Here is a 14,524-nt window from a genome sequence, read left to right as displayed (position 1 = left end):
CCTCTATTTTTGTCTGTCATTAAAAAATGTGCAACTTCTTTCATCAAAATGAAATGAAATCTTAATGATAGCAGAGCAGACACAACAACATTTGAGTAAAACATATATCATGGATACATCAAGCTTGGATACATCAAGAAATACTTATCAAAATAATTGGGATAAATAATTAATACAAAACATCCAAGGTGTATTGAAATGGATTCGACAACATATTCCTCAACAATGCATACAAATTTAGAAGGAAGTTTTTATGAACTATTATTCCATTGCACCAGCACAGCTGAGATGTTCATATATTGACACAGCGATTATTTGTTGGAGATGTGGATCATGGAATGCAGATATGCTTCACAGTTATTGGTCATGTTCTAAAAGAACGTTAGTTTAGAATACTATAATTAATGAAATTAAACTCATAAGAGGTTATGATATACTGGTAAAACTATTAGTAATATCACATGTTAAGGAACTGGTGATTAACAGTTGCTCACACAGCAATTTTGGAAAGTTGTTTTTTTGCCTGCCCATCTGTTCGCTATGAATTAGAACACCCAATATATCTTAACCCAATTTTGTGTGATGGATCTTGAGATTGAAGAGCACAGTCTGGTCTATGTTTCAATACATCAAATGCCACTTTGAATCAAGTTGTCAGATTGAACCTCTCAAAACTGCACTGATTTGGACACCTCTGAAGGTATCGTAAGTGTTATGCCACAGGAGAAATCCTCTTCCGAGGTGGATGTGTTATTCCTGAAAGCACACATTATAGAGGAGCAGGCTGTGTCAATGAACAGCAAAACAGAGCAGAGGTATCCAGGGTCTTCGGGGATCACGACACCCCACTCTTCTCCGTAAGACACACAGAGCCCAGCGGAGTTGCAATGCCTAAAGGTGCAGTCTCCTCATGAGCAGGTGAGATTCCTCAGACAATCCAAATGGCCTGCAGCTGGGCTCTGAATTAAGGCTCATTGTTAAAAGCCTTGAGTTCCTGATAAAGTACAGTACTGGATCAATACTCTTGTATGAGTCTTCTGATAGGCCTTAGCTAGCAAATGGGATCAAACCTAAGACTGCTTCCAGACTTTACCTCATGTGTTGTTTGTATTCTTTGTCCTTGGACTGTGATTATATCTTTCTTTTTGGATTGCCCCTGTGAGTGGACTTGGCACTACTGAATTTGGTGTCAGCTGAAGCAGGAGAATCACCAAATTTTGCATGATGGTTCCTGAGATTGAGAACCATCTGTCTGGCAATAGCATCCAGCTACAGCCAACCAAGATCGTGGAGTGAAACTTTTAAAACTGACTGATTTTAACCACATTTGGCAGGATTGTATATTATTGTTTATCCAGCAACATTAGAATGATTTTTTTTAAAAAATAAGGAACTAAATATATATATATATTGCATTTATAAATCTCAAGATTTTGGTGTTTCTTAGAAATCCTGAGCAATGTGTGGTACTCTATAGTACAATGGAGAAAAATATTTATTCCTATGCTAGAAGACAGGATAATAAGATTGTGGAAATTAGCTCATAAGGTAAATTTGATTAATATTGTGAGGGATGGTAGATAACTTGACAATTAAAATAGAATAGGCTTATTGCATACTGGAATACCGTAATTAGATAAAAGAAAATATTCAGCCATATACATCATTGGAAATAATTTAGAAGCATAGCTGCCAAGTTATCCCCTTTTTTAAGGGATTTTCCCTTATGCTGAATAGGCTTCCTCGCGAGAAAGGGGAAAACTTGGCAGCTATGTTTAGAAGATGACAAGGATATGTTTATATATTTTTGTAATACAATTTGTATATTATATAGTTCTGCACTGGATGCAGTTAAAGTAAGAAATGACCCAGATTTCCAAATCAGAGAATCTATGCACAGCCCTAATACAGCTCAAAGGCTAGCAGGTGGGGGTGGCCAGCGAGAGGGAATTACCTGTGGCAGCCCCTAAGTTGTGAAAGACATGCATCTTTACACTGGCTTTTGATACTTGAGGTGAATAAGGTGACTCACTCTATTTCTGTGATTGTAAGTTGTTTTAAATATGGTGTTTCAATGTTGTAACCCACTCTGGGACCTTAGGGAGAAGGGCAGGTTAATAATAATAATAATAATAATAATAATAATAATAATAATTAATGACAATGTTTCAACAAACTACAGATTAAAGAAATACTTCCCCTCTCACCTTTTGGTTAATCTGTAATTTGTTGAGACACTGTTCTTATACAAAAACTGTAATATTTGTTCTATTCCATTTTTTAAAAAATCTAAAAAAAATACTGTGACTGTTAAATTACTGTTAATGATATAATGAAAATATCAGAGGTGGTGGAGGAAGAAAATAGTGTAACTGTTCTTTAAAATGACATAATAAACCTCAACACATATATACCCTCTTCCTGAAGGATAAAATCAAAGATAAAAATGATTTTTAAAAAAAAATATGATCAAATTGCATCCTCATATGCAAACAGCTAATCTCATGAAGTTCCTATACCCAAAGAATAGACTCAAAACTATGTGTGACTCAAAGGAAGCCAGCAGAATGAGATTAGAATCTAAAATAACATGAAAACTTCATACTATTGATGAAAGACTCTCTTTCTCATATATATGTTGCATTTTGTAAAATAATATTTTAGACTTCTTACCCATAATACATTTTAAACGAAAGAAAGCTGTTACTGCAATGTACATTTATGACATTACAAAGTGTGAATATGTTTGTCTATCCCTACTTGGCAACAAATTTTTAACAGGTCTCTATTTTTATTTTTAAATTTATTGAATTGGTATACCGCCCATCATCTGTAGATCTCAGGGTGGTTCACAACATAATACAAGATAAAAACACTTATACGTAAGCTGGACACAGGAAAACTGTTGCCTCTGCTTAATAAATTTAGGTACGAAACACATGCGGATACAACACACACACACACACACACACACACACACACACACACACACACACACACCTACCTAAAAGAACAAGACATTCGCAGTTCATCAAATCTTTGAAGTGAGGCCTGCTGCACCTCCAGCTGCTGCCTCACTGAGGAGTCTTCAACACACCCTAAAACAAACTAATGTCTACTGATGGGTTCAATTCACATTCACATTCCAACCCCTAGAAAACTTGATGATCACAAAGCTGTACAAATGTACTGATCCCATTAGATAGCACTGAATCTGATTCCTTCCAAATATTTGGAAAAATGGATCTGCAAGGATGAATACCAGCAAGAACTATATCTAAGAGTAGTTAGTAAAAACATCCAAAAGAAAACGAAGTAGATGCTGGATGTACTGTGTTATGGAGACAGTCATAAAGATGCTGAGTGGCAGTTTGTTGCCTTAAAAAAATTAGGTGTCAAGGGAAACAAGCTTGGCAGATCATCAAATCCCATAGCTTGGAGCCTGCTCTTCATTTCAATAGAGGGCAGAGGCTCATCTTGACAAATAAGCCCAAATGCCATTAGCTCTTAGCCTTTGCTTGCTTGTCAGCTAGAAGCATACCAAATGGAAGGGGTGGTGCCACACTAGGTGTTTTGTGTGGAATTGCCATGCTTTTTACGGAGCTTTCACACAAGGCCATCATCCAACCATGATGTATTGGTGATCGTATTATAGCACAAATTTAGTATAATCTTTGTGGTGGGAGCCATTGTATTACCAAAGTTTTTAATCAATGTTTTGTTAGTGCTAAAATGCTTTTTCAGCTACATTAAAAAGAAACACCTTTCCAATTATCACCATATTAGCAAGGTGGTTGAGAAAGTGCTTAGAAGGATTGAAAAAGATCTGTTTTAAAAATGCATTCTAACAGTATAACACTCTTCAACAAAGTGGTATGTAAATTTTTAAAAAGCCGTGAGCTGCTGTCTGGGAGCCTGCATATTTATGTGCAGAAACGACTTTTGGTGCCACGCCACTGGGTGAGTCTGCTGATCCCTTATTTTTCAATGTGGAAGTTGACAACTATGGAAAGAAACCTGTTAATGACCAAAACATGTTCTTGTGATGTCTAATCATCTTTGCTTTGTAAGAAGATCTTACTTAGAACAAAGCTATCATTCATGTGTGGGAGTGTACGTAGTCACTAAAAAAAGATTTATTTTCTTCAAATTCATAAATGAGTGCTTGCTGCTTAAAAATATATTTTGTTATATGAATGGAAATTCTGTGTTATCTGTATGATGTGCTGTACTTCATAAATATCTCAATAACACATAGTTTTAGGCATATTAAAGAAAGCTGGAAGCAATTCAGTAAGTTTGAATTACTATATATAGAGGAAAAAACTTTAAAAAAATTAGTCTTTTGCATTAGGCAAATGGTTGCATTTAAAAATTATTAGACTTCTGGTAATGAGATGTAGAAAGTGATTAGAAATCATAAGATTAATTCACTTTAAAGAATTTCCATTTATTAACACTGAAGTATTCATACTATCAGTGCAGCTTTCCAGTAATTATTAGCTGCCTTCAAGCAAGACTACAGTAAAGAACTTATCAGCATTTTCTATGATCTCATTTTTGAAGCTACAAAAACTTGGTAGCAGAATATTCTTTGCTAAATATTCTTGCTGCTGAACTATTTTTCTTTTCTTTTGTTGTTTTCCAGACTTTAGTTCTTGCGGCACAAGTAAAGGGTTTGTACATTCAGAAAGATTTTTCTTTGAAGGTGACTCTGAAACTACAACCAATCCAGAATGTGACAACTAGGTTGGTGACTGGGAGTGGCCCCTGGGACCATATAACACTGGTCATAAAGGATCTACACTGGCTCCCACTATGTTTCTGACTACAAGTGTGGGTGCTGACCTTTAAAGCCCTAAAGAGCCTCGGTCCTGTATACCTGAAGGAGTGTCTCCACCCCCGTCGTTCAATCCTGAGGTCCAGATCTGAGGGCCTTCTGGCGGTTCCCTCACTGCGAGAAGTGAAGTTACAGGGAACCAGACAGAGGGCCTTCTTGACAGTGATGCCCACCCTGTGCAACGCTCTTCCATTTATTGATAGTAAAACATAGTATTTTAAAATTAGGAACCAGATACTATTTCAAAAACCACTTGAGTATGTAAGCCAGGGGTCGCTAACCTCTGCCTCTTCAGATGTTGTTAGACTGAAACTCAGCCAGCATGGCCAATGGTTAGGGATGGCAGGAATTGCCATATGGGTTAGTCATCCTTTACTTAAGAGCTGGAAACTTTATGTCACCCCTCTTGCCTTACAGTTACAGGTACACTGTACCTTACTTTCAACAAGAGAATCTGTGATAACTGATCCTTGGCTGTAGTTTACTGAGCTTTCTAGCAGACCATCTTTCTGGGGTGATTTCAGATGGTGACTAACATTATGTCTGAATTGACCTCAAGTAAATCTCAAAATGGAAAACTAAAATAGCAATAGTCAAATAATACATTACTCATACCCTGGGGAACTAATGCATATTTGGTACATAATATTACAACCACTTGTAGTTTATGCTGGGCTACTGTAACTTTTTCCCTGCCTTATGCTAACTTTTTATAATGCACATAGCTGTAATTAACAAAAATACAGGGCACTTTTTATCACCTCACAGAACAGCCATTTTAGCTAGCGTAAGTTACAATCTATGAGCTGTAAACTTCTTTATTGTCCTTTTTTCTGGTAGTGATGAATGTCTGATCAAATACTGTATGTGAAGTTAGTTCACAATCCAGACTCATGGATTATTAAACTGGTTAAATTATTAAACTGTGATCACTCCTCCCCAACTATCACTTTTTAATCACTTTTCCAACATATTATTCTAGGCAGTTGGAACAAAACAGAGGACTTTGTCAGATCCAGTATTTAGTTCAGCAGAGACTGCTTTCATACTAGTTCTTAATGGGGTGGGCTAAGATTCATGCCCTGTGCATCCTTCCAGGCCTGAAAAATCTTTTAGAGATTTTGACGGATGCCTGACATGGAACTTACAGTAGGATTCTATCTCCCCAAAGCCCTGCATACTCTGCCCCTATGCCTGTGATACTATTGAAAGAAATGAAAGCAACCACTGTTCCTTCCACAGGAAAACCTAGAGGCTAAATGAAATGGAATCTAGATACTTTGGATCTCCAGGCATGAATGTAATCACTGCATTCCAGGCAGAGAATAGTACCATGATGCTTTTAGATAAATGGGCAATTTTCAGAAGTGTTTTAAATTCTTATGCACTGGTTCTGAGATACTGAATCCAAACTATTACATTTGCAAATGTGCATTTACTGCTTTTTCTTTACTCTGAAACTAATATATATAGTTAGTGTTCAATTTCTAAGGCTGCTTTCATATTTTAATCATTTGCACTACACTAAAAACTATTAAGGCAAAAAGGTCTGTCTTGAGATATTATACTTCCTATACCAGCTCAGAAACAAGAGTCCCAATTTCTATCTTATAAATATCACGACTGTAAAACAAACCTGGAATGTTAAGTAAATTTGCTAATGGATTTTGAACTATTGAAAATGATAAGCAGCTACAGGGGTGGGGGAGATAATGAAATGCTGCCTAACAGACGTTAGAGCAATCCCCTCCTGAACCACACACAAACATGAAGTTACCTCTTACACAAGGTTGCTGCTATCTTATGTCACATGATGTCTTCCCAATATTCTTGTTATGCTATTCTTAATAATAAGAGAAGGGCAACCATGCCTTCCTTGGGTGGCTGAGAAAAACCTGGAAAATTAAGATCCCTGCAGAATCAGTCCAAATGTCTATCTAATCTATCATCCTGTTTCCCACAGTGTCCAGATGCCCCTGAGAAGCCTGTAAGCAGGACATGAGGGCAATGATCTACTTCCATTACTGTTTCTCAGCAACTGATATTCAGAGGCATCCTTCCTCTAATCTGGAAATTGGCATATAACAATCACGACTGACAACCTTATAGTTCATGGATTTGTCAAATCCGCTTTTAAAACCACCTAAACTGGTGGTCACATCTTGTGATAGCAGCTTCTATAAGTTAAAAATGTGGTACGTGAAGAACGTTTTGTAGTTCCAACTTTGTAGGTTCTAGTATTATGAAAGAGGAAGAAAAATATATATTGACCCACTTTCTACACACAGTGCATACTTTTTCTAAATTTAAACACCCACAAATATTATAACTTTTGCAATCTATAGAACACAAAGGCCAAATTCAAATTTCAAACTCTTAATTCCAATCAGACTCTTTTGTGAAGAAAAATTGTTATATAGAAGGGCAGCTGATATTGCACACACCCCCGTAATTAATACAAATAAGTTACAAATCTGATGGTGATCTTGTGTAGCTATTTTTCTTCATAGTCTGAAATGTTAGAGATTATTGTACAAAATAAGGATACTAGCAGTCATTTATATTTAATTTTTTATTTTTATAAGAACATTTATAAACCGTCAACTCATTTTTAAAAAAAGCCATGGTGGTGTACAATAAAATTATTAAAACATCAGGAAATGCAGAACAAATGACCAACACTGAATTAAATTAATTTTCTAAAAACGTTTGGCAAAACAAAAACATTTTCAGCCAGTGATGAAATATCAAAATTGTAGATGCTGGTCTGATTTCACTATGAGCAAAGTTCCAAAGTATTGGTACCACTACGTCAAAAGCCGTAGCTCACGTAAAATCTAAACAAATGTAAGATAACTAGGTGACAATTAGGAGGGCTTCTTCAGATGATCGTAGTGATCTGGACTGTGTGTAAGGGACAAAGCAGTCCTTCAGTCTTTTAGGGCTTTAGATACTAACAGTAATACCTTGAACTTGGTTTTGTAATGTACTGGTAGCCACTGAAGAGTTTTCAGCACCAATGTAATATGCTGACATGGAGCTGTTCTGACAAAACCAGGTTTCAGCATTCTACACTAGCCAGAATTTTGAAACCAACCTCAATGCCCCATGTAGAACACAGTACAATAGTCTTGTTTAGAGGTTACCAAGGCCTTTACCATAGTGGCTATGCTGCCCCTGGCCAGGAAAAGCCATAGCTGGCCAACCAGCTGAAGAAAGAAAAAAAGCACTCTTAGACACTGGTGACAAACATGTCTCCAGGGACAGTCCTGAATCTAAGGGTACTTCCAAGCTATGCACCTGTTCCTTCAGGGAGAGTAAAGCCCTGTCAAGAATAGACAACCTGCAAATTTCTTGAACTTGGAAACTGATTACCTATGGGGTCTTCCATCTTACCAGGATTCAACTTCAGTTTACTGGCCATTATCTAGCCCATCACTGACTCTAGATGAGGCCTATAACATGCATGGCCTTGCCAGATTGAGATGTTACAGAGAAGTACAGCTGGGTATCATCAGCATTCTGCTGACACCTTACTCCAAAACAGCTAATGTCTGCTCCCAACAGCTTCAAATAGATATTTAAAAGCATGGGGGACAACATGCTACCCTGAGGGACACCACAGTGCAAACACTAGGGGACCAACAGACAGCCGCTCAAAATCACTCTTTGTGAATGGTTCTGAAGGCAGGAACAGAATCACTGAAATATAGTGTCACCAATTCCCACCCCATAGAGCCACTCCAAGATACCATGGTCAATGATACCAAATGTAAAAGCAACAGGGTGACATTACCTACCCCCGTCATCTAGCAGGACATCCAAGGATGATTCAGTCCTGAAACTAGATCTGAATCCAAATTGAAATAGGTCAAGATAATTGTTCCCATGCAAAGAATGAGTAGTTTTGCTGGTATTACTCTCTCGATAACCCTACCCAAAAAAGGAATATTGGCAAAATGGCCAATAACTGATCTAGGTGATCAGACCTAATGCAACTATTTAATGATCAAACTTTATGGTAGAATTAACAGAATTAGTAGTATGTAACTAAAATGCAAGACCCAATAAGATGGTTTCAATTTTTAAATACAAATTTATAAAGCATATTATTCAAATAATTTAGAGAGACAGCTGCTTAATATTAATTTGCCTAACATTTTTAAACAATATATTTAATTTGGAACTAGGATGATCATTTATATAAATAATAATTGCGCTCTTAACCTTCAGTAAGTGCATGAGACCAAATGTACCTTGACAGTGCTGTGGAAAAATTAATAAAACTTTGTTTAATATTCTACAACTCTATGCTTCAGGTATTCTTCACATATCATGGAGTATGAATTGCCATGCGGTGTTTCAGGGACTTCCCTCTTAAATCTAATCCTGAGGGTGGGAAACCTATGTTTTTAATCTTATAACTTTTGGGGTTAATAGGGTACCCAGTAATATCTATCTATTATAGTAATTGAATCTATTACTATCGAGTAATACCTACTGTTGTTAGCTGTTAGGAATCAAAGTGATTTCACTTAATACTGCTATTTAGATATTGTTCACGTTGCTAAAATTCTTATGGAGCAATTCAAACTCCTCCCGGGCTGGTGGGGCTTTAAAGCACCAAGGCCACTGCCACATGGACAGCCCTGCCACGTACAGTGGCTGGAGCTTAAGGTGGAGGGACAGGCAGTGATATGGTTTCAACAGATTCTGGGCCAGCTCAAACTCCTCCTTCAGCACATCCCCAAATGAAGGCTGGCAGGACTGGCTGAGGAACACCTCTGCCAAATACAACCCCCGACTGTTGTAAAGGAGGTTTCGATTGCTCTGCATGACCAGAACTTATTCTTTCAATTTCTTGAGAGAAAAGAACATAAATATGATATTGTGCCTGTTTTCATAACTGTTTCAATACCATCCTTAATATCACTAAGAACAAGTTTAGGGGGTCAGTAGTACAGGTGTACAAGCTCTTTTTGCACAAACTTGATTTTTTTTAATAAAAAAAAAAACATTTCCCCCCCTAGTTAGAACCTTCCTTTTGACCCAGAAAAACTACCTTTTCATCATAGTTTTTTGCAGAGTTTATGTTGAACAATACTTACTGATTTTGCTTTCGGGTTATTTTGACCACAACTTGAGTCTGTAAATGTTTGCGAGCAACCTACACCCTCACCTTGGCAGGTGTCCCTTCAACCAGGCCTGTGGTTGATTGGCATTCTATGGCCTTTTTCTTTTATTATGTTGTGTCCTCATTTTATATTTTTATGTTGTGAACCGCCCTGTGATCTTTGGATGAAGGGTGGTATACAAATTCAATTAACTAATTAAATAAATTTAGCACATTTAAATTTAACACATTTCGCAAATGGTTGCCTTCAGGAGCCTTCATGTTACCTTTTTGTGCCAGGCTTCACTTCCCCATGCTTTTTAATGAATTAATAGTTTTTCAAAACATCCTGCTGTTACTTTATTTGTAGTTATTTCTTGATTTTGTAAATGGGCCTGTAAGTTGCCATGGTACCAAAATATTCTAAATAAATAAGTATCTGTGAGCTTGATTAGACTATTATTATAGGTCTTGTAGGTCTTGCATACTTTATATTGTGGACCAAGATCCTGAACACTCTTTGCAACTACAGTTTTAGTGAAAAGGGGATGTTCTCAGAAAATGTATAATTTATGTCCTTGCATGTAGTGTGATGCTTAATACTATTCCACAGTCTTTCTCAGGGTACGTTTGATCCCAAAATTGGATTGGTAATATACATTTTTCTATCAACCAAGGGTTAAAGATTAAAATGATGATTCTTTTTTGTGAAGCAGGCAGTTTATATACGAACATTTTAACTTTATCATATATGGAAACTTTTGAAACAGAGAAATATAACAGAACTCTCTTAAGTTTTTACCAGTTTCTGCTTTGACCTTTGAGCAAAGCACAAAAAACATTATTTGAGCAAAGCACAAAAAGAACAGAGAATATATTTTAAATATTTTCATTTATTCATTTAGAGGCATGCTAAAAGCAAAAACACTGATCAATAATGTCCCATATAAAATATGAATTATAGCTTTAAATAGTTTTAGAGTATAAATTTTGATGTGTGCACCCACTGCTTAGTTCATTGACAAATGTCTGACCATTTTATATAAATATTGTGCTATCTAGACATACATCTTAACTAATGTGCAAAGTAACAAGGATATTGCAAGAGTTCTGCTTTCATTTAACCACAACCTCTCTTGCTTTTAAAGCTGCAGTTCCTTCCTGAATTTACATCACTTTCTGGCCCTGCTTAACCAATCAATAATGCATTCCATACATTACTATATGAGGAATCACATGTAAAGTTGCACAGAAGCATCTGTAGACTGGGGTACTAATCCAATACCAAAATTAGAAGGTGAATAGAAACATATCTAGTTCTCTCCTGAAGCCACACATACAGAACTATCATTAGAATAACCCAGAACCAAATGAGAGGATGGGCATTGAAGAAACAATCAATCCTAGAAATGCAATGAGTCTATGAGGGTCTCTGTCAGTAGCCATTCAGAGCTCAACATCTTATGCCTCCCTGCAGCATTCTGGCTATTCTTCAGGTATCCTGTGCCACCAAAAGGGAGCTTAGTCCCAGTTTGAAAACTACTAATTCACCATTGAAGATGCAAACAAATTAGCAAACAAAATTTGCTTTGATCTAGCTAAACTCACTTCTTGGAAAGCTTACTTTAATTTGAGGGCAATATAGGAAGAAAGATAGGGTATTATCTTTTAAGAAATAGAATGGCCAAGAATATTGTTTAGCAAACTTCAAAGACAGCACAATTGTCCAAAATAAGATTGTGCAAGATTTGTTTTCACAGTGCTTGATCTGGTGGGAAATTCTTGAAATTAAAATACAGTATGACATTATCATCCAGACATGACACTTCTAGAGACCATCCTGTTGATGATACCAAAGTCATGATGGGGAATAGCAGCCTTAAAACTGGGCATTTCCCATATGAAAAGAATCAGCAGTTAGCTAGTGATAAAAAAGTGATAAAAAGCTTTTGACATAATTACACGATGTATTTCATATGAATGCCTTACTTGTTAATCTCTTAGGGGTTCTTTGAAAGAAATTTTATATAAAAGCAGTGTATTCCTTTCTCAACCAAAACTCACTTGTTTGATGCGGTCCGGATTGACGGTTGTCTGAGGCTGCAGAATGCTAACTGGTTCTGTCTTGGCCACATTTTGAGGCATTTCTCGAATCTTTTCAGCAATGAAGCCATGAACTGCATTTAATGCTTCCACTGTTCCCTGGATCAAACACACCCGCTCTGTCGTACCTTCAGAAACAAATAAAGCACATTTTTGTTGTTTTGTTTTTTAAAAAATATTAGCTGTGTTCATAAATTGATTAAACTGGAGCCACTTGGCTTCACTAACTTGTGTAGAGTCACCAATTCATAAAATCTAAAGATGATACTATGTAGTATAATGGCTAGGAACAAGATAGTCCCATGCACACATACAAAGTGTGCCCTTGCACCAAGGGTCGGTAGTGGATAATTCTTCATTTTGGAGACAGCCCCTCAAACCTTATGGGATGATGCTCCAAAAAGCCCCTGACCTAATCTGGAGAGACTTAATAGTGTGCATGGTGATAGCATGTAGAACATTGTACATGGCAGTTTGAATCCCAGTAAATATTTTAAATGGATTTCTTCCTTAAAATACACTGAATTTGTTAAATCTTTGTTCAGCCCTTGCTCCAAAAGAGTGGCATTTTAGCCGCATAACCCTCTTGTGGTGTGGGTTAGAGAGAAACTAGCCCAAGATCACCGAGTTAGCCTCATAGCTAAGCAGGTAGCTGAACTAGGGTTTCATACGTTCAAACCTAATGCTTCAGAGATTAATATACTAGATCAGTATTTACGCTGCTCAGTAACAGTCACATATGCAAAATGTGTGTATCTATTTTCACATAGTCTCTCAACATTTCCTGATACAGCAGTTCCAGTAAGTTTTCTATTTGTAACCCCACCTCGCACCTTGCTCCCTTTCAGATTTTTTGAGGAATATAAAGGAAAGTATTTCTATAGATGGATAAATCAAAAGTACGTCAAGCCCTATAAAGCTTTTAGAGGACAAAGTAAATTACCTACAAGGTTTTATATGATCTGAAGCTCAACCATCATTTGAGACCATAAACTATGCTGACTTCCAAAGTTCTATTTTTGGATTTTGAGGATACATGCAAAGCTTTTCCTTTACTGTTTCAAACTTTTAATTTACTACAAAACTATATCTATCATGCTTCCCTTAGTGACTCAACTAACTATCTATGTAAGTGCCATCATACAACATCCACAAAGGAAACCCAAGTCACATATTTAATGTTTAACTATTCTCTGTGGTCATATTCCTCTTGCACATATATTACACACTTGCAAATAAAGGAAGTCACATACAAAAGGATGCATTTGTGAGCACTCTTCTATGGAAATGAATGAGCAAGCTATAGCAGATGGGAAGCTTTGGGCATACAGTGAATATTCCATGGCCAGAAGCAGATCCTTGGACCACAATGTCAATTTATACAAATACACATACATGTAGCCTTGCTCATGTTTAGTAACAACATGTTCTACACTGGGGATGAGGGGACAAAACACATATTAGAGATGAGAGCTTGACACCTACCTTTGATCAATGTACGTGATTAAATGAATTTAAAATACATGATCACATACCTAAAGAATACATAGATTCATAGAACTGTAGAGTTGGAAGAGACCACAAGGATAATTTAGTCCAACCCACTGCAATGGGGCTCAAACCCACAACCCTGAGATTGAGTCTCATGCTCAACCAACTAAGGTATCCCAGCACTGCTGTAATGTATCCTGGGTCTTCAAATAAATCTGCACTATTTATTAATTATTTACAGGTTTATATAATGCACAATGAAACCAAGTATCTGGGTGGTAAACATAACACACCCATAAAACAGCATAAAAATACTTAGCGAACATCTGAACAATGATACACAATAACCAATGGTTGAGTTATGCTTTAGAAAAGACTGTATAAAACAAATGTTTTAGGCATGCATCTGAAACAAAACATCACTAGAGCTTGCTTAATAGTAATATTAATTCTTATTTTTATCTGTAAGCCATCTTGAAAAGGCAAGGTAACAACAACAGCCAAGGTGTTCACACGTTAGGTGAAGATCCACTAAATGCCTTCTGTCTTGTAGAAGCAAGCTAAACATGGCTTAATATATGTTTGCTTGAAGTTTTTCCCCATTTTCAAGTATTAACAAAGTACCACTTAAATATTAAAGTAAAATTAGCATTAGTACATAACCTAAAAAGACCAGAAGCACTGTCCATCATAAATTGGTAACCAATACTATGGCATTCTAAAATAATGATGACTGCATTTATTAGTAGAGTGGACTGTGGAAAGGAAAATGGTTCAGAAGTTGGATTAAGACACTATGGCAAAAACACTAACGATAAACATGAAAACAAACATTTGAACAATTTAGGTACTGTCGTACACAAGATATCCTGATTCTCCTCCTCAAACTCAGAACTTTAACCATTACCACGATGGAGGTTTTGAAAGTTTTATTGATGAAATCAGTACAGCGCCCCAACATAGTGTTACTGCTTACA

At 36.6% G+C, this 14,524-nt stretch overlaps 1 protein-coding gene across 4 annotated transcripts in view; it reads right to left on the bottom strand.

The window, feature by feature from the left end:
• The window catches only part of NOVA1 (NOVA alternative splicing regulator 1), a 152,785-nt gene that overhangs the window by 33,089 nt on the left and 105,172 nt on the right, over positions 1-14,524 (bottom strand). For all 4 annotated transcript variants that reach the window (XM_035110239.2, XM_060273155.1, XM_035110230.2 and 1 more), the window contains exon 3: positions 12,018-12,184. In XM_035110239.2, coding sequence (XP_034966130.1) covers positions 12,018-12,184 — 167 coding nt within the window. The remainder of the gene's footprint in view (positions 1-12,017; positions 12,185-14,524) is intronic.

This window comes from Zootoca vivipara, chromosome 1, assembly GCF_963506605.1.
Source record: "Zootoca vivipara chromosome 1, rZooViv1.1, whole genome shotgun sequence".
In the NCBI taxonomy this organism is placed as follows: domain Eukaryota; kingdom Metazoa; phylum Chordata; class Lepidosauria; order Squamata; family Lacertidae; genus Zootoca; species Zootoca vivipara.
The sequence above is the reverse complement of the archived record's forward strand: the minus strand, read 5'-3'. Positions and strand labels throughout refer to the sequence as shown.